Source organism: Gymnoscopelus microlampas, assembly GCF_963454915.1.
Source record: "Gymnoscopelus microlampas genome assembly, chromosome: 23".
In the NCBI taxonomy this organism is placed as follows: domain Eukaryota; kingdom Metazoa; phylum Chordata; class Actinopteri; order Myctophiformes; family Myctophidae; genus Gymnoscopelus; species Gymnoscopelus microlampas.
In genome coordinates, this window is record NC_139960.1 from 11,764,487 (window position 1) to 11,791,117 (window position 26,631).

Genomic DNA, 26,631 nt, shown 5'->3' on the forward strand with positions numbered 1-26,631 from the left:
CGTGGGAATATTTTGTTATCATTGGATAAGATTTTGTCAAAATAACAATTCTTCTACATTCTCTAATTGTGTAGACTTCTTGAAATGTAAGTAACGCAGATGTTTAACAATAATTTAACTCTTGAGAGCGTAAAATGAAACCAAATGGACCCGTAAGGGTCCATTTGGTTTCATTTTACGCTCTCAAGAGTTAAATATCTATAAGGGTCCATCTGGAAACCTCTGCAACAGTTACCAACTCTCCATCAGTTACCAACTCTCCATCATTTAGCTGGGGACCGCCTGGAACCTCCTCAAGGACCACCGGTGGTCCCCGGACCACTGGTTGAGAACCACCGTTATAGGGCCTTGGAAGTGGCTCAAGTTGAATAACCCCCCCCCCCCCCTTTTTTAAAGTACCAACGTGATGCAAGGCAGATACAGGGCGGCGCTGCAACTTCAGCTGCAGCAGAGTTGGTCCGACACGAGCAGGGTGTCATAGCCATAGATCTCCAGCAGGTGGAGCAGGAACAGCCGGTCCCCGTGCGGGTCCAGGCCCATGGCCCTCACGCTCTCCTGCGTCAGGGTGGGGTCGGGGCTCCCCGCCACCTCGCTCAGAGTCTGGAAAATCCTGTTGTTCTGCTCCAGGAAGAAGCTGGGGGGAATGAAATGACAGGCGATTCTAATTAACAGCAACGTCAGGGTGTAACGCAGTACCAGTGGTGGAAAAGGTACTCACATTTTCTACTTGGGTAAAAGTGTCAATACTGCAATATAGAAATACTCGGTTACTAGTTAAAGTCCGGAATTCAAGATTTACTTGAGTAAAAGTATTAAAGTACTGGTATCAAAATGTACTTAAAGTACCAAAAGTAGAAAGTCGGCTACTCACTATGCAGAATGTCCCATTCATTTCATAGACATCTATATGTCTATGAAATTAATTCAAGGACCCCAACGGAAACAAGTCCGCAAGGACTTTTTTGGTCGGACCTTTTAGACAAAAGCATTATAAATGTAACTGTGTTGTTTTACATTCTTTTGCCTAATAAAAATTTCAATCAATCAAATTTCAAGTTTTCAAATGTAGAAAGATGCGACGCTTTGTGAGCTGGTAGATCTGCTATTTTCAAATGGCCAAAATGTGCATAGGGCTGAAGTGGATAATGTGTGTTTTGTAATAATAATCGAAATCTACAAAGTAACTAGTAACTAAAGTTTTCAAATAATTGTAGTGGAGTAAAAGTACAATATTTGCCTCTGAGATGTAGTGGAAGTATTGGAAATTGGAAATACTCAAGTAAAGTACAAATACCTAAAAATTGTACTTAAGTACAGTACTTGAGTACATGTACTTAGTTACGTTCCACCACTGTGCAATACAATGAAAGGCAGTCAGAGTTGTGGATTGTCTTGCGTGGCTGGTGGACAGTGGACACCAATGTCTACAGTTGTTCCCCAGATGTCAGAATAGGCCTTGAGTAATCTAATATACAGACAGTATTTACTCTAATAAACTTACAGAATTCATTTTAATATACTTACAGAATAAAGAGATCCTCTTCACTGGAAACACAGTCTCCATTCTCCTCCTGTGAATAGAGCAACATTTGCCTGCACACGCACACACACGCACACACACACACACACACACACACACACACACACACACACACACACACACACACACACACACACACACACACACACACACACACACACACACACACACACACACACACACACACACACACACACACACACACACACACACACACACACACACACACACACATCAATATACTCTGTATAGGCCAGCAGCATTAGAAGTAGTTAAGATCCATAGTTTGCTTTGTTTTAGAACCACAAACGTTTTCATATAACCAATATAAAAATGCAAACATGTGCAAACATGTACTTTCTATACAGTAGAAAGTACATGTTTGGGCTTGAATCCCGGGTCTTACAGTTGCAATTACCGTACCTCGATCTCTGCAATATAGATCGCAGCTTAAATAAATCTTTCATCCCCTTTCCCCCCCCCATAAATGTTTACACTGCAAATGTTTGCTGCCATTTCACTTCAACCAACCAAACACTGTTTAAACCAGAGAGAAGACTCATGGACAATGGTAATTACCTGGCAAACAAAATATGTTTTTTTGTTCAAAAACTCGCTATTGATACCTACAGATTGCACTGGGAAGCCACGCCGTTATTAACCCATTGAGGCATCGTTTTTTCTGAAAAACGTACAGTATGTTTCTATATCAGTGGTTTTCAAACTTTTTCATGTCAAGGACCCCCAAAATGATATGAATTTGACCGCAGACCCCCATCTCAAAATATTGTGTTCCAGGGACCCCCAGAAGGAAAAATGTGAGTTAATGTTTGCTTTAAAAGAATATATATATTCAAAGATTTGCACACATTTTCACAATTTTTCAAAAATAGCAGATCTACAAGCTCGTAGCGCGGCACTCGGTGCCGCGCTATGAGCTTGTAGATCTGCTATTTTTGAATAGCCAAAATGTAAAATAATGCTTTTTTAGCTCAAATGAAAAAGTGACACAGATGCGTTCCAGGTCTTAATGGGTTAAGACCCTGTGCTTCTGGTAATGTTTATGTTGCGGCAAACAAGGGGAAACAGCCATTGTCAACCCCACACAGAGGAGTCCCTAAGCTCTTATTTCATTGTGAATCTTGCCTCCACTTCCTCCAGGTTGCCACCATGTTAGAAACAGCTGTGGCCGTTGGCAGCTACAGGGATGGCGGTGACAGTATTGCCCAAATGCCCACCTCTGTTCGGTGAGTTTGCGGTACTTGTCCCTGTCTGCAGCGCTGAGACGGAGCAGAGGCTTGAGACCTTCTCTGTAGGTCTTCACATTCTGGTTGTCCACGTAGACATCATAGAGATCCTTCTTCTCCTCGAAGATCTTCTCGGTGGTGCCTGCGCACACACGCACACACACACACACACACACAACACACAACACAAAACACACCACAAACACACACACACACACACACACACACACACACACACACACACACACACACACACACACACACACACACACACACACACACACACACACACACACACACACACACACACACACACACACACACACACACACACGCGCATGCACAAACAGTATGGCAAGTGTTCATGTGTAAAATCATCAGATAATCAATCAATTAACCAATCAATATTTTTTGTTTATAAGATCTCAAGACACTTTACACATAGAGCAAGCGCTTGGCAACGGTGGTATGGAAAAAAATCTGTGCTCCAACTTTTCCATGTCAAGGACCCCCAAAATGATATGTATTTGGCCGTGGACCCCCCATCTCAAAATATGTTGTTCCAGGGACCCCCAGAAGTACAGATCGGAGTTCGCTTAAAAAAAAAAAAAAAAATATATATATATATATATATATATATGAATCTTTGAATATATATATATATATATATATATATATATATATATATATATATATATATATATATATATATATATTCAAAGATTTGCAAGATTTTTAAAAAACTAGCTAAAGAAATCTAAAGTGACACAGATGCGTTCCCGGTCTTAAAGGATTAATGCCATGCAGTGAAAGGGGGCGGGGCCTCTGGTCGCCATGCATACTGAGTCCACTCACATGCTACGTAGGCCAGCTCGTTCTCCAGGGCGCTGATGTCGGCCACGTTGACGTAGAAGAAGGGGCGGAACTCTGGAACGGCCACGCCCACTCCTGGGATGGAGACGTTTGCCAGGCAGCAGCAGCAGTAGACTAGAGGAGAGAGGAGATGATGACGCCGTTTAACAGTGGTGGGAAAAGTACTCACATTTTTTTTACTTAAGTAAAAGTACCAATACGGCAATGTAGAAATACTCTGTTACAAGTAAAAGTCTGGAATAAAAAAATTTACTTGAGTAAAGTACAAAAGTATTGGTATCAAAATGTACTTAAAGTACCAAAAGTAGTACTATGCAGAATGTCCCATTTCAAGTTTTCAAATGTATTAAAATCTTTTAAAAATAGCAGTTCTACAAGCTCACAATGCGTCGCATCGCGACGCATTGTGAGCTTGTAGATCGGCTATTTTCAAATGGCCGAAACGTATATAGGGCTGAAGCGGTTCATGTATGTTTTGTAATAATAATCAAAATCTACAAAGTAACTAGTAACTAACGTTTTCAAATAATCGTAGTGGAGTAAAAGCATTCATATTTTCCTCTGAGATGTAGTGGAGTAAAAGTAAAAGTATTGACCATTGGAAGTACTCCAGTAAAGTAAAAGTACCTCCATTTTTTTTACTTAAAGAGGTGGTGCCATGGTTTTGCACTTTTTCTGTTTTTCATGTGTCTATGAGGTTGATAGAACTTCATTAAGCCCCCTGGTGGTGTTTTTATGGTGTTTTATGTCTTCTCTGACTATTTGGAGTTTCTTCCTGGAGGCTGAAACATTGAGGGTCAAACGTGCCAATAGAAAAACAGAGCTTTAGTGACATAGTAAAAACATACCCTCCTCCTCATTATCATAACACAACAGGTGTGGGCATGAGGAGGAGGAGGGACTAGGACAGGTGGTGGAGGAGGTGCTAAGGTGAGAACCAGGTATACTTAATGAATTGGAGGCGTGTCCACATAAAAACATAATTTTAACACTTTCTGTACACCTTTTTGAAAAAAATCTTCCTACTAGTATAACCATGATACCTGATGATTATGTTTTAGGGGGGGGGGGGGGGGATCACTGAAAATCACGGCACCCCGTCTTTAAGTACAGTACTTCAGTAAATGTACTTAGTTACTTGGTCACCACTGGTCATATAGCTCACACTGTCAGATGAAAGAAAAGCGTGTGGACGGACTCCTCACCTCGGTAGCAGACCACCCCTACAGGGGGAGGGGAGAAGATGAGAATGCGTCTCCTGAGCAGAGCCAGCTTCCACAGCACCATGATCTGCTCCCCAAAGAACCTGATGAACTGGGACATGCAGCCTGCAGGGTGGGTGATCTGGAACACAGGAGTACAGGAAGCCTTATAGCTAACAAACCGTCACTGTTGTTGGGCAAAGAAACCTTTTATCTTTATATTTCATCTTTTTATGTTTGTTTGTTTTCCCTGTAAATGAATGCCTCACGCAAAAGTATTACATCACAAAAGGGATATTGTTGCCACTTAAAGGGATAGTTCACCCCCCTAAATGACTTTTTTTTCCTATCAATTACACACCCCATGAAGCCTTGAATTCATGAAGATTTTTTAGTTTTTGTCACATTGCTGAGCGAATAATTTGCTGACCGCTGGTCTCTCCGGTAGGAGACTCAAAGAGTCAACTTTGAGTCTCCTACCGGATACATTAGCATCTTTCCGCCGGCCATCAAATTATTGGAATGTGACAAAAACAAAAAATCGCCATGAATTCAAGGCTTCATGGGGTGTGTAATTGATAGAAAATACGTTATTTTTTGGGTGAACTTTCCCTTTAACAATTGTCATCTTCTTCTTCATCATCTGTGAAACAACCGTTACAACCAGTGGTGGAAAAAGTACTCTGAATTTTTACTTAAGTAAAAGTATCAATACTGTAATGTAGAAGTGCAAGTAAAAGTCCAGAATGGAAGTGGAAGTGGTTCATGTATGTTTTGTAATAATAATAAAAATATACAAAGTAAATAGTAACTAAAGTTTTCAAAAAATTGTAGTGGAGTAAAAGTACAATATTTGCCCCTGTGATGTAGTGGAGTAAAAGTACTGAAAATTGGAAATACTCCAGTAAAGTTAAAAAAAATAGAAATACCACAAAATTGCACTTAAGAACAGTACTTGAGTACATGTACTTAGTTACTTTACACCACTGGGTAAAGCTGGGTAAACACTAATAATAGATGAACCTTCATTTCAGGGTGCATGCTGTGGTTGAGGGCAGCTCCCCAGGCGTTGGCCGGACACACAGTAACAGCCCCTTCGCCACTGGGGGGCAGCAGAGCTCTCTTGTCTTCATAGAAGGCTTCCAATGGAGAGTAGTGTCCAGGAGTCTGCAGCTGGAGCCTGGTGGAAATGAAATACAATGACGACAAAGAATGAACAAACACACATAAGAAATTAACCTGAATAATGTTGGAACAAAAACATTTTTTTTCCCGAAGCTGAACTTATTGGGACATTAGAAAAACAGGGTGTGGGCTCTCGGTAGCTCTGGTCCATAGCGTTAGAAGGAGTTCTCCTTAAAGGAGGAGTTCACCCAAAAAATGACTTATTTTCTATCAATTGCACACCCCATGAAGCCTTAAATTCATGGATTTATTTTTGTTTTTGTCGCATTCCAAGACAATAATTTGATGACCGGGTGTGTATCCGGTAGGAGACACAAATAATCTACTTTGTGTCTCCTACCGGATACATTAGCATTAGCCGGTAGGAGACACAAATAATCTACTTTGTGTCTGCTACCGGATACATTAGCCAGTAGGAGAGGGGAATCAAATTATTGGCTTAGGAATGCCAAAAAAAAAAATCCATGGATTCAAGGCTTCATGGGTTGTGCAATTGATAGAAAATAAGTCATTTTTTGGGTGAACTACTCCTTTAAGGCTATGGGACTTTCGAGCCTTTGAGCACGAACCACAGGCTGCGCAGCCTCTCGTCTTCAGTAAACATACACTTTCGCTACTCACCAAAACAAAGACTGTTTTATGGAGTTGAAAGCCTACCCTACTTAGTGGGAACACTCTGAGCCCCCCACCTCACGTCTATAATACACTTTTTGGCCAGAAATGAAAATATTTCACTGGGGAAAGCCCCACGATTAGTATCTTTCTGCGTTGCTTCGCCGATACATAAAATAAATCCTCAAATCATCAAAAAACATGCTTCAAGATTATTCGATGAATTGAAAAAGTAATCGATAGACTAATCACTAATAGAATAATGGAGAGTTGAAGCTCTACTACATAGCCAGCAATATGTGCAGGTTTTTGTGTGCATGTGAATGTGATGATCCTGACTTCAGGAACATACAATGCTTAACCCATTCAAAACGCATCTGTGTCATTTTAGATTTCTTTGGCTATTCAAAAATAGCAGATCTACAAGCTCATAGAGCGGCACCGAGTGCCGCGCTATGAGCTTGCAGATCTGCAAAAAAAAAAAAAATGTGGAAAATGTGTGCAAATCTTTGAATATACATTTTAAAGCGAACACTTTTAACTCCGATCTGAGCTTCTGGGGGTCCCTGGAACAACATATTTTGAGATGGGGGTCCGTGGACAAATACATTATCATTTTGGGGGTCCTGGGCATGAAAAAGTTTTTTTGTTAGGATTTAGAAGACATTTGTAGAATCCCTAGAAGCAAAGAGTTGAGTTAAAAATGTTTGCCTTTAAAAATATATTCAAAGATTTGAACAAAATGTTCGCGATTTTTCAAAAATAGCAGATCTACAAGCTCACAGAGCGGCACTCGGTGCCGCTCTGTGAGCTTGTAGATCTGCTATTTTTGAATAGCCCAAAGAAATCTAAAAAAAGACACGGATTGTTTCCCGGTCTAAATGGGTTAAGGAGAGAGAAACAGCGTGAGAGAGACAGAGACGGACATGACGACCGGCAGCACAACAGGAGCTCCTTTGTACAAAGTAGACGGGTTCAGTAAATAACTAGGAGAGAGACGGAGGGATTGGATGGTGTTGTGGACGAGTAAAGGAGGAGCATGACAAAATGCATACCACAGGTCCAGTGACAGGGGCAACAGTATCTGTGGGAAACTCTGAAGGAAGAACAGAGTGCAGTAATGGAAACGTGAACAAAGGGGAGAAAAGAAGTGAAAGAGGCATTTTTCAAAGTGTGACAGATTGGGGTGTGAATCCTCTCCGTGTGGCGTGGATAATACCAGCTTCACCAGCTAGCCTACCTACTGTACGCCGACCTACTTATTAACTAGCTTTCATCCATATTTTTGCCGTGTCATTATAGGAAATGTCTTTCAAAAAAAATCTAAAATTTAAATTTCTTAAAATTTGCAAAGATAGCTCTACAAGCTCACAACATTTATCATTTAAAAACTTTAGAATTAAAATTACAAAAACAAAATAATAGCCAATCTACAAGCTCACAATTGGCTATTTTCACTATTTATCATAAGAGCATGACAAATGTATATGTCGTATATTTTAGGTGCCATGATGCGGGTTACCCCGCTCCCACAGACCCCAAAATACACAAGTTCTTTAATTGAAGTGCATCCCCGAAAAGGGTGCACAACAATAGTAGCTGGCTCGCCATTTGTCGTATATTTTACAGGGTTACCAGGCCCGCTGGTTGTAATAAAGTAGAGGAGAAGACGTCCGGAGTCCATGTTCAGGTTCATTCATTTATTCAGCATCAACAGCATCATAACAAAGCTTCCAGGGGCAGGGAGCCCCTGTCCTCCACGCAGCCCTTCGGCTGGTGGAACGGCACTCACTGAGTTACATTTTCATTCACCTTTTAAACACTGTAGCTTCACATTATAATAACAGGAGGTTCATGTGGGGTGGGGGTCACCCTGAAAGGTGACCAGATCAACTCCTTTCATGTCCTTTGATCAATGTCTGACTTGATTAGCAACAGTATGTCAGGAAGCTTGGGAGTGAAGACAATGGCCAGACCTGTTGTCTCTCAGGTTAACAAAATAGATATAAATCACACTTCACAGCTATGTAGAGTGTCCCTGATTTTATATGCAGACACCAGGCTGGGTCAGAATCAACACATCTTCTTAACTTTAGTATAATTTCTATCTGGTTTTGACTTGCATACTGTTAATAAAATGTAAGCAAATAAGGGCTAATATACCACATATACGTATACACTAGAGGTTTCGGGCCGCGACGCGGCCTTCACATCTAGAGGTTCGGGCCGTACGGGGCCCTCACACCTATGTCGCACTGCCAATCCGACCGATTATGTCTGAGTCATAGTGTTGGGGTCTTTGTCAGAGTACCGGTTGTACCCGTCTACCTGTGTCCCTTTTATGCCCATATATGGAGATCCCTGATGTCATCAGTATATGCCCATATATTGTAATTACCGTATATGGACATATTGGTTGGGTCGGCGGTTCTGGACAACTGGATAAACCGAACTACTTGACAGCGGGCACCGCACTCCCTCGAGTCGTTGCTGCTGCACGCGACAAGTTTGATATACATATATACATACATACATACATACATAGATACATACATACATACATACATACATACATACATACATACATACATACAAAATAATAAATATAAATCGGATAAAATCGGTTGCGCTACCTCTGGTGGATCTCCCTCAGAAGTGTAAAATATTTTTGGGTACTTTGGCACTATATTTTTAACAAATTTAAAAGTGAGAGGCAGCTATAAGGTTATAAAGTTGAAGTATGTTTGGTCCAAGACAAGTGAGTACGTGCGTGGTCGGACCTTACAGATGACCTTGATCAATTTGCGTTGGGCCACTGAGTGTCAGTGATGGTTTCATAGGGGCTGTGGTGGTTCTCTTTACCTGACCTGGTGCTCCAGGAAGCTCATGTACCGGTACAGCAGGGTGTATGAGGGAGACAAGATGCCCACTGACTTCATCCTCGCGCCCCTCTCCACCGCACTCTCCACAGCCATGTTGGCGAAACAGGCCAGCCCGAAGTAACAGCCCTTACGGAAGTAGCTGTGGAGAGAGGAGGGGACAGAAAAAAGAGAGTTTTTCATAGAGAGGAGAGAGAGATTGAGAGAGAGAGAGAGAGAGAGAGAGAGAGAGAGAGAGAGAGAGAGAGAGAGAGAGAGAGAGAGAGAGAGAGAGAGAGAGAGGATAAGAGAATAAGGCCTGAGTCACACCAGTAAGGGGAGTGCCAGATGGCAGTGTTTTTTGCCAAGCAACATTCCTCTGTTGTGGACGCCCCCGCCAAGAACATAAGACGGAGACGTATCCTTAATGCTTAATTCGTACTACAGCATACAATGCGCAAAAACAAGTTTGCATCGTTTTGCACTTCCGGTTCCGTCGTCTCAAAGTCTACAGGATTTTTGAATGGGTTTTTGGTTAAATGTCTGAAATAAGGTCTGTGGTAAACACGGGTTTAAGAGATTTTCAGGGAACACCCCACTCGTGAATTTGAAAGCTTTTACATCTCTTAAAAAAGACAGTCGCTAACAAGTGGCTAAATGAGACTGCAGAGGTTGTCGGGAAGATTACACATCCTCACAAATAATAATATGTTGTTGATCAAAGCGTACAAGGATCATGAACTTTTTATTTGCCACAGAGCGTATTACAGACAGTACCTGCAATAATCAGAAATCCAATGCAAAACGTTTTTGTAGAGAGAACCAGGAAGATGCTAACTTCCCTCTGTCAAACGATCCCTGGACCGCTCTATGAGGCCTGAGTCACACCAGTGACGGATGTGCTACAGTAGATGGCTGTGCTTTTTGCCAGGCAACACATGTCGTGCTGCCTGCCAAGAATGAGACATGGGGGCACCCCCCTAGTACTAATACTCTGAAGTATAGCTTCCCTCTCCTTGTCTGCAGCCTTTCATGTGCACTAAGACGCCAAGAAGACGGCATTCAGCTAGTGAAGGAAATGAACAAGCTTTTCTACTTCGATGGCGTCAAACGGGTGAAGAGCACAGGAGGCTGAAGCTTCTCTACATTACAACATGTAGAAACACGTGCACGCACGCACACACGCACACGCACGCACGCACGCGCACACACACACACACACACACACACTTACATGAAGTCAGTGGTGACTCGATGGGAGCCACTGGCGATGGCTTTGAACTCCACGCCCTCCAAATCCATGTCCTTGGGCAGACACCACTCCAGCATGTTACCTAACACACACACACACACACACACACAAATATTATTATTAACGCTGTTGATTACAAACAAACACACACACACACACACACACACACACACACACACACACACACACACACACACACACACACACACACACACACACACACACACACACACACACACACACACACACACACACACACACACACACACACACACACACACACACACACACGCATATCATGCTCATGCGTGGGTGCACACGCACAACAGGAAGAAGGGGGATTCATTCATTATCACTATAGCGTTTGCCGATGTTAAACAGTGGGTTCCTTGGAACTCGTTGTGAGTTCTGGCTCTCAAGCAGCAGCTGAGCAAACATGTTCTGATAGGAGCAGAGGAAACAGGGGTGACTCAGCCAGTGTTGGTTTTCAACACAACAAGAGGTTTTTCAGTCGGTCGGTGGCAGGCTAGACACATCCATCACTGCAATAAACTGTGAAAATCACCCTGCTGCCCGCCTTCTTGACCAGGGCATGGCTGTAGGCAGTGGTGGAAGCAGTGCTCCGATTTTTTACTTGACCCCCTAACTTTCATTTTTTCATGTCACCCCCAAAATGATATGTATTTGGCCGCCGACTCCCCATCTCAAAATATTTAGTTCCAGGGACCCCCCAGAGGCAAAGATTTGAGTTAGAAATGTTCGCTTTAAAAGAATATATATATTCAAAGATTTGCACACATTTTCACGATTTTTCAAAGAATAGCAGATCTACAAGCTCGTAGCGCGGCACCCGGTCACCTGTTGATATTGGACTTGAACCCTACCATCATCATCATTCTGGGGGCACCAAAAATATTCACCAAAAAAATAGCCGATCTACAAGCTCACAGTGCACGGCACTGAGCTCTCAGCTCAGTGCTGTGACTCGTGTCGGCAAAGAGCTTTTTTGTAGAGCAGACCAAGAGTCGATCCCGGTTAACTATTCAATCCGGGAACACGTCTGTGTTATTTTACATTTTAGCTATAACCATTATTTTATACTTTGGTTATTCAAAAATAGCAGATATACAAGCTCTTTTTTTTACTTAAATTTTTATCCCACGATTTTGTAACCCCATATTTTACACCCAGTGCCAATTGTCTATGTAATCCTGGGCACTACCTTCCCTGTGCTAACCTAGGGAGGCCAAGGCCGAGCTCATGCCTCCTTCAATGCATGAGAGCCAACTGACCTTCTTGTCACCTGACAGGGGGGAGTTTCCCTGGTTGGACGTAGAGCGTGGAAGGAACACGTTATTCCAACCAGTTCCTTTCCCCTCCATCAGGCGCCCCGGCTGGCCAGGGGGAGGCAGTATAGAGACCAGGATTACTGCATGTTTTTGTGAGGGTACCTACCCTAGGAGACACGGGGAGAACATGCAAACTCCACACAGAGAGGCCCTTTCGCCAACCCCACCTAGGGTATGGGCACTGATGACGCGAAGGAGAGAACACGCCCCCAGTGCCCACAGCGTCCCCTGCGGGAATCGACCCCAGGACCTTCTAGCTGTGAGGCGACAGCGCTAACGACTGCGCCACCGGTTAATGTATGTTTTATAATGTAATCATTTATATCTGCAAAGTAACTAGTAACTAAAGTTTTCAAATAATTGTAACGCAGTAAAAGTACAATATTTGCCTCTGAGATGTAGTGGAGTAGAAGTAAAAGTATTGAAAATCGGAAATACTCCAGTAAAGTAAAAGTACCTCAAAATTGTACGTAAGTACAGTACTTGAGTAAATGTACTCAGTTACTTTACACCACCGCTGCGCGCGCGCTGACGAGATCAAATTAGATTAGTTGGAGATGCATACGTCATATCGTTTTTCACACGGTCAATACATGTCAATGAAGCTCAATGGTGGGACTGTGGTCGATATAAGACGTAGCAGGTGGGTAACCTGATAGGCTGCATATTTAATTCCACAGGGGTCTTGCCCCATCAGGCTTCATTAAAAATGAATAGGCCCAGTCTGTGAGAAACCACCACCTGCTTGGTTTTAAAACCACAGCAGCACTCTCATCGTCCAGCGTCTTAACAACCATCTCTATCCTTTGGACAGGCTATGGTGGAGATGATGAGGAACTTGAATCATTTCAGTCAATTAGTGGTAAAAGACCAGTGGTGGAAAGTAACTAAGTACATTTACTTAAGTACTGTACTTGTTCCAGTGTTGTTCCAGTTCCAATTTTGTCTGCTCATTTCTTTGTGTCATCACTTCCAATTTGACTTGTTTAATCTGTATCCTTCCTGACTGAGTTCTCTATCCTGATTGGATAAAATTGGTATCCCGACCTGATCATGCATTTTCTGTTTAATAAAGAGCTGGAGAGACACGGAGACCCCTGTTACTGAACAAACACTCTATAGCAATGAGCACTATCAGAATATAGAGCTATTTAACACTTATTTTAGCCAAAGAAAAACACTTACCCTACCTTTAACAATAATTGAACTCTTGAGATTGTAAAATGAAACCAAATGGCATTTGGTTTCATTTTGGACCCGTAAGGGTCCATTTGGTTTCATTTTGGACCCGTAAGGGTCCATTTGGTTTCATTTTACACTCTCAAGAGTTAAAAAATCTATCAGGGTTATTCCATCATTTAGCTGGGGACCGCCTGGAAACTCCTCAAGGACCACTGGTGGTCCCCGGCACCACTGGTCTACTGAGAACCACTGTTCCACAGGACCACAATGCAAACAAACCCGTATAGGCCTATAGGGCTTTTTGTGTTATCCATTTAACAGTCATTGTACAATCGTGGGTTAAATGAATGGACATTGAGGATTTGAATTAGTCTACATCACCATATAGGCTACCTACCTGCTGTTACTTTGGTATAAACCTCCTAGCCTACATGAGCTTTTCAGTCTGGGCTTCGATAATATCACAGAAGTGTAGGTACAGCTGGATATAGACCGAGGCGAGGCTTTTTGTCATTATTCATATCTGTCCCTTTTCTTTTCCCCAGTGAGATAATGCTGCATTCTTGTCCGACTTCCTTCTACAGTCCAGTGTTCTTGAATTTCACTGAATGTCGCCTTGGATCAACACTATCATAGATGTAATTTATCGATTTGGACATATAGATAGAAAGGTAAAATTCAGACCTGATCAAATAAAAAATTACTATGATAGCCTTGCCCTTGATGAGCTTGTAGATCTGCTATTTTAGAAAAATATTGAAAATGTGTGCAAATCTTTGAAAAAATATATATTTTTAAAGCAAACATTTGTTACTCAAATCTTTGCTTCAGGGGGTCCCTGGAACAAAAGATTTTCAGATACAAAATACTATGTTATGTCTAATATGTCTTGATCCAAGGCTACACTGAATGTACTGTAACTGTCTGTATATAGGCTATATATTATTACAATAATATTATGTCTATTGCATATTTTTTACAGTCTCACCTGATCTGGTGTTGAATGTCACCACAAAGACCGACACGATCTGGTCCTTCTCCTCCCATCTCACGGGGATCACATCCCCGGGTCCTCCTAGTCCTCCTAACCCCGAGGGATGCTCTGCTGTGTCCGGATCGGGGGTACAGGGCGCAGCATCAGCACCACCACCGATCCCCCCCAATGAGGAGGTCGAAGGCGGGGCGGCACTGTCTGTGTCGGAGACCACGGACCTGCTGCTGCAGCCAGGCGGACCCCCCGCCGCCGGACCCCCCGCCGGACTGGTGCTCCACCCAAACCCGGGACTGGCGGCGGTGCATCCTCCCAGTCCATGCAGCGCCCGGCTGTTCGATGAGGGACCGCTCCTCTCCGGCCGATGATGATCCGATGCGGGTTTCTCTTCCACGGAGGAGGAGGAGGATGGAGGAGGAGGAGGAGGAGGCACCTCCACCTCCTCCCAATCCAGCAGAGGCGCGCGGTCGGACCTCTCCACCATCACCACGGCTCCTCCGGCTCCGGCTCCGGCTCCTCCACCGCACCGCGGAGGGCTGACCCTTCCCTCACTTCAGCCCGTCTGCGGCGCTCCTCCTCCCCGCCTCGCCTCGCTGTCCTCCTCGCCGATTTGGTGGTGGAGATGAGATGTGCTTCAAGCCGATCGGCGGCCGCTTCCATCCGTGAAACCTTTATTATATTAAAGCTCAACGACCACACAGTGATCAAAGTCACCCTTTATGTTCAGTGTGTGTGCGGCTCCTCCTCTGCTGCTGCATTCATCCTTGCGTTTGATTTTTTTTTTTTTGCCGTGTCTGGATGTATAATCCAGATGATCTATATGTCTAGTTGTTGTACTGTGGGGATGTGCTCGTAAATTCACTGATGCTGTTGAGAGAGATAGAGAGAGAGGGAGAGAGAGAGAGAGAGAGAGAGAGAGAGAGAGAGAGAGAGAGAGAGAGAGAGAGAGAGAGAGAGAGAGAGACTAGTAGGGCAACTCCTTCGTGGAAGGCTGCGTTCAGCAACAGCACGACTATTTAGAGACGGTGATCTTCTACCAGATGATCACAACATTGTACTAGATCGGCTATTTTCGGAGCGTAGATGATTCAGATGAATAAAATAAATATGAGATACATGTAAATTAAACCTTAAAGGCGTGGCTGAGTAGCGATATAAGTAACCCATCTGGACAAAAAAGGAAGCAAATTAGACCCCAGCAACTACCGCCCTATTTCTATTCTTAGTTCTAGGCCTACTTCTATCTCGAAAGTTACGAAAAAATAGATTATGAACAGGTTGAAAAGTATCTTGCTGAAAAAATAATAATGTACAAATTCCAATCTGGCTTCAGAACATTCCATTCCACTGACTGTCAGCAAGGAAGCATAGCCTACTAGGCCTTTACTTTTCCTAATATATGTAAACGACATGACATCGGCTTGTGACTGCAATAGACCCCTTAACAGACGACGTCACACTGATAAGAACCAGTATGCGTGCAACCAGTATGCGCTAAATGAAACCCATTCTGTCAGGTCTCGCTAGGACGCGCCTCACTAGCCAACACACAAGAGGGGGTCGGGGTGTGCTGAAACTAGCGCACCCCGAAACAACAGGTTGGAAATTGATTGCGTGAAACAATCACCTGCGCATCCAGTCTCAATGTTAGTAAACAATTAATTGGTCTATTTGAATTTGTTCTTGTTCGGTCTCGGACAAGGACAAATTGCAGGTTGAAAAAAACCTTATCTGAACTCGATAAAATCAGTCAAAGAAAAGAGGAAATTACCTACATGGGTTGTATTTTAGAGGCAAATCTTTCCAGTGAAAAAAATGGCAACTAAAGTATTCAAAAAGGTCAACCAAAGAACAAGATTTTTGTACAGGATCTCCTCGCTGGTCAGTAGGAAAGAAGTCCACTAGGAATACACTGAGGACTCTAGCAGGAGCACTCATCCAATGTCACTTCGACTAGGCCTGTATGCATGAACCTCATGGTACCATAGCACTACAAAGGCCTTAAAAACAAGGCTCCAGACATCCCAAAATAAACTGGTCAGGCTACTGCTTGGCTTGGCCTCACACCTACAACTCATCTAATTTTGCTAGGATGGGGTGGCTCAGGGTAGAGCAGAGAGTACAGCAACTTGCAATGGGCCTGGTCTACAAGATACACTACACCACAAAGACACCCATGTACATGTCAAACTACTTCAAGAACGTTAAAGACGTCCACACACACAACACACCAGAGGGAGCTCCACAAATCATGTTCAACCCAGAGTTGGCTCAAACAATTGTTTGAGCCAAGTTTAACCCCTTAAGGGGTTAAACTTGTTCTACTGCTATGCCACCAATATGTGGAATGCCCTACCAACAGTCCTAAAAACATGTGAATCTTTACTCTCCTTCAAAACCGCTCCCTGGCACTAACAGTAGCCTACTGTGCATATTTTTCTTCTTGATTACTACTCGTTTATATGATGTTTTTGCATACTATTTTATTGTATTATTTGTGTTATTTGTATTATTGTCATTAAATGTTTTGATGAATTGAGTACACATGCAGGGACCCCAATGAAAACAAGCCATATAGTGCTTTCTTGGGGTTTAATCTTTTTAGCAGACCTTGTATTGAACTGTAGCCTACTTTCTTTCTGCACTTTCTTTGCAAACTGTTAATAAAGTAGTCAAACAATCAAAGAGTGTCAAACGTTTCTGAACGTTGAAGCGTTTTGCTTGTTGAACGCAGCCCGTAGGAAATAATCCCAGAGAATCATGTTTACATCTAACACACTTTCCGGATAAAATAAATACTATTTTTTTATATTGTACAAACTTAATTTCTGAAGCAAAAGTGTCATTCTATAACAGAACATATATTGCACTTCTATACAAACTAAGTGTTTTTTTTATCAGTAGCATTATTATAATTTTTTGCCGAATCTGTTGAAGCGAATCGCAGGCAGCCAGTGTGAGGCGTGACGCGACCCAGAGACCAGCGTTGCCATGTCCGCTTATTATGCGACTTTGGGCATGTTTTTCTGTAAAGTTGCTTGTATTGCCAGGCTGCGTTTTTTTTATTTAAACCAGTGGTTCTCAAATATTTTCATGAATGTTTTGTGCAGAGGGAGCATTTGTGCTGTTAGAATGTTTCAAAAGCATTCCAATAAAACATTCCACATTTTATTGCAAGAGTTTTTGAAAATAGCAGATCTTCAAGCTCGCTGAGCTTGTAGATCTGCTATTTTCAAATAGCCGACGCATACAGGTTTAAAGTGCTCATGTGTGGGCCTAACTAAGTTGCTTCTTCTGGGCTTGTTTTCCCTAGAACTGGTTGCCTGTTTCTCTCGTAAAACCTGGCAACCAGACCAGAGACACGTCAACCACACGGAAGAGAGCAGCAGCAGAGCTACCAGCATCACAACATCAAAGAAATGGGTGAGAAATGTGACTTATTGATCTATAATGACCTAATAAACCTCATTTAGAACATGTGAGGTTCATGTTTTATACGTTTGGTGTTTTATTTACTGTTTTATTTACTGTGTGTGTGTGTGTGTGTGTGTGTGTGTGTGTGTGTGTGTGTGTGTGTGTGTGTGTGTGTGTGTGTGTGTGTGTGTGTGTGTGTGTGTGTGTGTGTGTGTGTGTGTTCCACCTATAGGCACATTAACATGCAACTGGTTCAGCTAGCCTAGCCTATGTTAGCTCTAAACATTAGACATGAGTGAACTGTTTAGAAATGGTTTGATTTATATATATAATATATATATAAATATATATTAGGGATGGATCTGAATAATGGAATATTTGAATAACCGTTTTTATTTGCATTTTATTTTTTTCGAATCTGTAATAACACTATTTTTTAAATTATATATTTTTTTCATTTGAATTGGTTTAATATGGGAATAATCGTGATTATGGGATTACTGTAATCTAATTTCATTGTGGTCACTTTTGCCCATCTCTAATATATATTCAACATCTTACATTCCTAGTTATTTATCTGTTTATTCTGATATGATACAATTAGGCTTTGAGCAACACACACTGATGCAGTGGTTCTCAAACCTTTTAATGTCAAGGACCCCCAAATTGACATTTATTAGCCTGCAGACCCCCATTTGAAAAGATATGCCAGGGACCCCCATAAGAAGATTCTTACGACTCTAGCAGTGATTCTCAACCATTTTAATTTCAAGGACCCCCACTTTGACATGTATTAGGCTACGGACCCCTATTTAATGGCACTTTTATCTCTGGGACTCCAATTGTAAAATCAATGTTAATTTAACTCAGAGTGTACAAATGGAACTAACGGTCCATTTGTACACTCAGAGTTACAGACCCATAAGGGTCCATTTGGTTCCTAACTATCTATCATTTAGCTGGGGACCCCCTGGAACTCCCCCAAGGACCCCTGGGGGTCCCCGGACCCCACTTTGAGAACCAACACACTAATGTATAGTAGCAAGCTGTGGACAGTTATAGCTTTGACAGCTAACTGGCTCAACCAGTTCATAATGTGATGTAGCCCTGGAACATGAGAGCGTCATGTGAACCATGGCTAAATGTGATGGTGACGTTTTTCTTTTGAAACAAAAGAAAAAAAAGTTCCCGTGGCTAGTGACAGAGTGACTCATGCTTGTTGTGTTAAGTAGTAACTAACAGTGGTGGAAAAAGTAAGAGTATCATTACTGCAACGTAGAAATACAAGTAAAAGTCCATAATTCAGAATGTACTTGAGTAAAAGTACAAAAGTATTGGTATCAAAATGTACAATTACTCATTATGCAGAATGTCCCATTTCAAGTGTTCAAAATGTATAAAAAATCTTTTGAAATTAGCCGATCTACAAGCTCACAAAGCGACACAAGCTTGTAGATCGGCTATTTTCAAATAGACTGTGTAAAAGCTACAAATAGATATAGATGGAGAATTCTCTCTTTGATGCGATGACAAACTGCATGCAAAAACGTATCTAATGTGCTTAAAGGGCAAGACCGCTTTGGTAGAGGTTTGGGTTGTGTAGTTACCTTGCCATGGTGTAACTCCAAAGGTGGGGAATGTAGTTCTAGTAGCTAGCTTGCTTGCCTATACACTAATTGCCCATCACTGTTACCAATAGTTTTTGCTGTTCATCTGTTAAACTTATTTAAAGCTACTCTCTGTGTTATTCTGTCATTCTCCAGGCGGGTTCTTCTCCAGTCTGTTCTCGGGCCTGTTTGGCACCAGGGAGATGAGGATTCTCATCCTGGGTCTGGACGGCGCAGGGAAAACCACCATTCTGTACCGGCTGCAGGTTGGAGAGGTGGTCACCACCATCCCCAGTACGTAGCGGTTCTCTCTCCCAGGCTTCCTGTCCGTCTCAACGTGTTTTATAAAACGTTATCCAGTTCAAAACAACCCACACCCCATTACTTCTGACTTTTATGTGCAGATAAGTAAGGATGTTAATGAGTGTACCTGTCGATCCATATTGAAATGATAATCAGCGGAGGGCACGGTGGCGCAGTCGGTAGTGCTGTCGCCTCACAACTAGAAGGTCCTGGGTTCGATTCCCGCCGGGGACACTGTTGGCGCTGGGGGCGTGTCTTCTCCTCCGCGTCATCAGCGCCCATACCCTAGGTGGGGTTGGCGAAAGGGCCTACTCTGTGTGGAGTTTGCATGTTCTCCCCGTGTCTCTCAGGGTAGTTAATACCCTGGTCACTATAACGTCTCCCCCATGACAGCCGGGGCGCCCGATGGAGGGGAAGGGAACTGGTTGGAATAACGTGTTCCTTCCACGCGCTACGTCCAACAAGGGAAACTCCCCCCTGTCAGGTGACAAGAAGGTCAGTTGGCTCTCATGCATTGAAGGAGGCATGAGCTCGGCCCTGGCCTCCCTAGGCTGGTGAGGGGAGTGTAGTGCCCAGGATCACTTAGAAAATTGGCACCGGGTGAAAAATAAGGGTTACAAAATCGTGGGATAAAAGAAATTAAATAGAAATGATAATCAGCAAACAAGTAAGGGCAATTTTACTGTATTATTGATCATTAATCTGGTATGTTCTGCCGCTCTCATTGACCTCTTGAATGTCTCTTGTGTCCAGCTATTGGCTTCAACGTAGAAACGGTGACCTACAAGAACCTCAAGTTCCAGGTGTGGGATCTGGGAGGTCAGACAAGTATCAGGTATGTGGAGAACCGGCTTCCAGTGCTATCAATGCACCGAGTGGGACATTATCACCTTTTATCAGACCATTGAATGGTCTTAAGTAGGCGAGATACCCGCGTTTCACCAGACCATTCATTGGGTGTAATCAAGTGATACTGACCTACCCGGAGGCAGAGCTGTCCCCACAACACGATTTACGATTCCGTGCCTATCGGTACATAACTCGGACGGCGCTGAGTAGGCTCAAGCGAACTTCGCAACGTTCGGCACGGCAACTCGCTTGCTCGCATCTGTGTGTCATTTTTAGATTTCTTTGGCTATTCAAAAATAGCAGATATACAAGCACCGAGTGCCATTCAATCGTCTGATTCAACGTGATAATGTCCCATTCAGTGCATTGACCGCATCCGAAACGGGTGATGTGAACATACTGTATAGCATTTTACTTTAACAGCACGTTTTTAGTCTTCTGGAGGTGATGTCATGCTATATATAGTCATTTGTAGAGTGGGTCAGTTGCTTTATTAACCCATTTAAGACCTGTGGCCGATTCTACAAATGCCTTCTAAATGTGTGTGTGTGTGTGTGTGTGTGTGTGTGTGTGTGTGTGTGTGTGTGTGTGTGTGGCCTAAAAATATTTTGTGCCAGGGACCCCCCCCCAAAAAAAAAAAATCTAAAATAGCAGATGTTCAAGCTTGTTTATCTGCTATTTTTCAGAACCACAGTTTTAAAACAATATTCTAAATCCTAAGAGTTTTGTGAAAAGCGTATGATGCTATACAAACAGCTAAAATCTAAAATGACACGGATGCTTTCCCGGCTTCAATGGCTTAAGTCAACATTGGTTATAAAAACCTATCTGTTTGTCTGACCCTGACTTCATAGCCCCCCCCCCCCTCTCTCTTTTATGACAGCAAAAGGGCCGCTGTGTAAATATGGCCAATAACTATTCTGTTACTGCTATAACAATCGACTTCACCTTTTAGGAATCAATACAATATTTTGTCATTTAAAAGCTGCTAAACCTCAGTTTTTTTTCCTCCCTACCCCAGGCCCTACTGGAGATGTTACTACTCTAATACAGACGCAGTCATCTATGTGGTGGACAGCAGCGACCGCGACAGGATGGGGATCTCCAAGTCTGAACTGGTGGCCATGCTGGAGGTACGTTAGGCTGAGATTTAACTCATTTAGTCTGAAGAACCATCTGTCAGACCAAATGCATCTACACCAGGGGTCTTCAACGTTTCTAGGCCAAGGACCCCCTAGCTGAAAGAGAGATGAAGCAGTGACCCCCTACTCTATATTGTATAAAATTGTTTTTCAGACTAACGTTTTTTTTACTTAGTCTGCTCTTTTTTCCCTCTACACCTATAGCCTCTTTGCCAAAAATAGCCGATCTACAAGCTCTCAACGCCTCGCAGCGCGAGGCGTTGTAGATCGTCTATTTTCGGCTAATGTTCCCCTCAGAAAAGGAATTCTAGGGTTCAAGTGGTTAATGTAAAAAACATTAAGATTTGGCGGACCCCCTATAGTAGCTCTAGGACCCCCTGTTGAAGACCCCTGATCTACACACAGTAAAATTACAGTCTTAATTTAACTCGGAAGAGTATGGGTCCTTTTGTACTTTGGTCCTTTTTTGAGTTCCCGCGGATCCTTAAAAAGTATAAAAACTTAGTTTCTGCAATTCAAGGCCTTAAAATGTCTGGAATTGTGTAAGTAGGGGTATTAAATGTAATCTTGGGAAGAATGAAGAAACGTGTCGCAAACACACTAGTTGCTTTTCACTCCGATGACGTCGGCAGATAATATATGGTACGTAAGCCCATGTGACTAACAATGTAGAGTAATGATTCCAGAGGGTACATTCCGCATCGGTAGGTAGTGGTACGCCTGGTGTGGAATATAGCCTACACACAGCCAGCCAATAGGCAATAGTACATATGCCACCGTTTTAGACGTGGACGTCGTTTTACTATCGTTTCGCAGTAGCGGGGGGGGGGCCAGGAGGACAGTACTCTGTGGTGTAAAATAATGCTCGGCGCTGGCATTGTCTGGGGGGGGGGGGGATAATTTACGATTCTGTGCCTATCGGTACATAACTCGGACGGGGCTGAGAAGGTTCAAGCGAACTTCGCAACGTTCAGCATGGCAACTGGTGCTTCTCGTGGCTCAAGTTCGCTTGAGACTGCGCCCCTCCGCCGCGGTCCAGAACTATTCGTTATCGGCGCATTAAAAAAGGAGTCCGCGGTTGTCGGAACAAGTAATGTCATAAGCGGGAGTCGAACCCGGGAAGGTGTGGGTTGGGAATCTAGTGATTTAACGAGGCAAGCCACTGAGGCCGGTGTTGCAATTGGGTATTTGGGCTGTTATTCGAATCTGACAACGCCCACCGTGACAACGCCCACGCCCAACTATTCTAATGTAGAGCGAAAGGACGGTAAAACGCTGTTCGTCACCCCCTCTGTTTCTCTGCATGTTGCGTTGAAAGACAATTCAACTCTGGCGGTGGGTGGGAGTGTGTCCGCGCGATGAACATACACACTTATCCCATTAAGACCTGGAACGCATCTGTGTCACTTTAGATTTCTTTGGCTATTCAAAAATAGCAGATATACAAGCTCATAGCGCGGCACCGAGTGCCGCGCTATGAGCTTGTAGATCTGCTATTTTTGAAAAATCTTGAAAACTTTTTTTTAGTTTAGGATTTGATTTAGAAAACATTTCGCCTCAGGTCTTAATGGGTTATATCAGATTATAGAACTAGGTATCAAAAGATATCAAATAACAAGTGTGAACCTATTATATCGTATCAAGATATTTGGCACTCTTCTTCAGAGTGTCAGATGTTCCAGATTACTACAGATCATATTTATATGCCTGTTGTGTTTCTAGGAGGAGGAGTTGAAGAAGGCCATCCTGGTGGTGTTTGCCAACAAGCAGGACATGGAGCAGGCCATGACGCCCACCGAGGTGGCCAACTCCCTGGGCCTCCCCGCCCTCAAAGACAGGAAGTGGCAGATCTTCAAGACCTCTGCGACCAAAGGCACAGGCCTAGATGAAGCGATGGAATGGTAGGATTAAGTTAACACAGAGGAAGCATATTAGAGATTTGAATTGTAGAGTGAGATAAAAAACTTTTTATACTGCTGAGGGTGTTCAGAAAGGTGTGTGATTAAAACTGAAATCTGTGACTTTTATGTCCTGCCCGGGACTCTCAAACCCTGGGGTCTTCCACATGAGACCACAGATATTACACTATGAGCTTCAGGCAGTACTACGTGTCAACCAGGAGGTGTCCTACCTGACACCCGGGTCTACATTTCTTGATGGAAGAGTAGGGAGACTACCTTCAACCTGTGGTAGTTAGTTATAGTGTATTGGTTAAAACAAGTTCTGTATTGCAGCTTTAAAATACAGCAGTTCTCACTGCTCAGAGAAGCTGTTGGCTTTTATTTTATAAAAGTCCAGTCCTAGGGCTGTCATGATTACAAATTTAAGTTGACGATTCATTGTCTCTAAAATAATTGCGATTAACGATTTAATTGTGTGTTTGGCCATTGAACATCGGAACACATAAATGTCCTTTTAGGCTTCGTAATCAGAAATTAGGCAGATATGACAAATAGCTTAAATATACAAAGAAACTATTGACATATTTAATGATTTTGTAATGTATTGTATGTAACGCGTTGTAAGCTTGTAGATCCAATTTCTGCTTTTTTAACATTTGAAAATGTGGGATTTCTTTTTTTCAACATTGTAATGATTATGACAGGCCTAGTCACACCAATGCAACTCCTTGCAACCATTATCCCCAACGGCAGTTGCAAGGAGTTGCATTGGTGTGGACTGGCCTTTAAAACTGTTTTGGTGGGTCTGGCCTTCAGAAACAGGAAATGACTGGAAATGACACAACGACTGCTTTGGAAAAGTGTACTTATACAACACACCTTTGTGTGACATTGCACAACATGCGTTATCAGTGTTCCACGGCTGAAGGATGTTTGCTCTCTGTCTACACACAGGTTGGTGGAATCCCTGAAGAGCCGACAGTAACGGAGTGACACACGCAACACACCCATACGAGCTCTGTGTACATACTACCTGACCCTTGACCTCCCTCTGTATAAAGCCTCCTAATTGCACCCCTTGAAGACCAGTGACTGCACTCCTTGCCTCTCTCTACTCTCCCCCCCCCTCCCCAAAACCCCAAAGCCTTGGCCTAGTCCTCTCCTAATGCCTTTTTTTGAGCCTGGGGACTGACAATAGAAAGGCTGCAGTAACGTCTGGACTCACCGGACACACATGCACGCTCACTCTGCATTCCTTTTTTTAGATTATAGCTGTGGGAATAACAGTGACCCAGCAGGAAATCCGCTGGACCGAAGTGTCTGTCTCTGTTTGGAGAAAAAGGTTCACCTTGGAAGAGATCACTTTCTCTCACCCTGTGCTTATGCTCTGGGCAAGCCATGTCTGGGTCAAAGCAGTGAGAAGTCATTTCCCCCTCGGGATCACAACGAATCCTCCTTTTTCTAAAGGGAAAAGCCGTTTTCCCTACGCCTGTGAGCCAGTCTAGATGGCGTGCATTTGGCCCATTAAGACCTGAGCCGACATTTTGTTCCAGGGACCCCCCAGAAGCAAAGATATGAGTTACAAATGTTCGCTTTAAAAATATATATTCAAAGGTTTGCACAAATGTTCACGATTTTTCAAAAATAGCAGATCTACAAGCATCGTGAGCTTGTATATCTGCTATTTTTTAATAGCCAAAGGAATCTAAAATAACACAGATGTTCCCGGTCTTAATGGGTTAAAGACGCTGTTTGTTAAAGTTTACGCACTGAAACTACTTAATTGTATACTGAAAAGAATGAATAAATGACAACACCCTGTCAAGTTGAGAACTTTCCCCATTAAAAAAAAATGCAGCCAAGCGCTCTTTAAGTTATAGGCGCAGTGGATGCACAGTGGTGTGTGTGTGGTTTGCTTGTTGCAAGGTTATTTAGGTAGGTATGTAAGTAGGTAAACCAACAACAATCTCAGTGACAATGCGCTCAAACCGCGTCTTGAATGGCGTGACATTTGATTTGGCTGACAGAACGAACGACTCAACTGCTAACTAGAGAGAAGAAATCTTCAGCTGCTGAATTGTCGAGTCATTAGAAACGGCAATTATACGAATCAATATGGATTCTGTTTTTAACCCATTAAGACGTGGAACGCAGGTCACTTTAGATTTCTTTGGCTATTCAAAAATAGCAGATATACATGCTCATAGCGCGGCACTCGGTGCCGCGCTATGAGCTTGTAGATCTGCTATTTTTTTAAAAACATTTTTCCAGAAAACTGTTAGGATTTAGAAAACATTTTTAAGAATTGCTTAAGGTCTTAATGTGATATGACACTCATTTACATCCAAAATACTGAGTACTAATTGGAAGTGTTTTACTAGCAGAAATAAACCGATGAGGGGAATAAACCGATGAGGGGAAATTGACTCCAGCCTGTGGCCAACCATGTGTTACTGCAGCCAGTGCAGGTTTTGTACTATTTTAGTCAGGCTAAATGCAACCTCCTGTATTTCTACTATTTGTCATTTCATTACAGTTTTTGTGGTTTGTAATTTTATTTTCTCCTTAAGTAATTTAGATTTTTTTTTTTTTTTTTTTACTTTTCCATTGAAATCCTTTGAGTGCAGCTTTGGCATGTTAGTCAATTAGTTACTGAACACTAACTGTTTGATTGTATGCTGAAGGTTTTATGATTGCATATTTATATTTGCTTGTACAGTGAAAATGATTCACAGTAAAGATTGATATCATTGATTGTAGTTGTCAAAAGAGTCTTGTCTTACATTCTCAGTAGCATTAACAAACTTAAGAGCGTCCCTAATTTTGGGCATGTCATTACAGTAGGTGCAAATTTGCCTTGCAAACTTTTCTAAAATTTAGAAAAACAGCAGATCAAGATTTTCTATTTGTCATGCAAGTACTATATCTATGCTGTCGGGCGGTAATGAAAAAAACATGTTTTTAGAACAACACCGTCTCAAAGTTGGTATGGTGACTTTATACATTGTCAGGCACTTGAATGTGTTTTATCACCGTTTTTGACCATTAATGTAGGGTGACCACCCGTCCCGAAAATCGCCCCTCTGTCCCGCACAAGCAGAGCAATGTCCCGAAAATCAAGTGA

General features: G+C 42.7%; 2 protein-coding genes across 2 annotated transcripts; one reads left to right on the forward strand and one right to left on the reverse strand.

The window, feature by feature from the left end:
• Positions 1 to 389: 389 nt before the first annotated feature.
• LOC311039877 (DENN domain-containing protein 11-like) lies at positions 390 to 15,156 on the reverse strand. Its single transcript, XM_084049887.1, has 9 exons — positions 14,289 to 15,156; positions 10,752 to 10,851; positions 9,522 to 9,680; positions 5,886 to 6,042; positions 4,866 to 5,004; positions 3,643 to 3,774; positions 2,779 to 2,929; positions 1,525 to 1,593; positions 390 to 634 (listed from the first exon to the last, which is right to left on the reverse strand). The coding sequence occupies exons 1-9, from the start codon at positions 14,773 to 14,775 to the stop codon at positions 439 to 441; spliced, it is 1,590 nt and encodes a 529-aa protein (XP_083906013.1). The 5' UTR covers positions 14,776 to 15,156; the 3' UTR covers positions 390 to 438.
• Positions 15,157 to 17,622: 2,466 nt separating this feature from the next.
• Positions 17,623 to 26,262, forward strand: arl1 (ADP-ribosylation factor-like 1). The gene is made up of 6 exons (XM_084050240.1): positions 17,623 to 17,714; positions 19,469 to 19,606; positions 20,369 to 20,450; positions 21,486 to 21,597; positions 23,329 to 23,507; positions 24,462 to 26,262. The coding sequence occupies exons 1-6, from the start codon at positions 17,711 to 17,713 to the stop codon at positions 24,490 to 24,492; spliced, it is 546 nt and encodes a 181-aa protein (XP_083906366.1). The 5' UTR covers positions 17,623 to 17,710; the 3' UTR covers positions 24,493 to 26,262.
• The last annotated feature ends 369 nt before the right edge of the window (positions 26,263 to 26,631 follow it).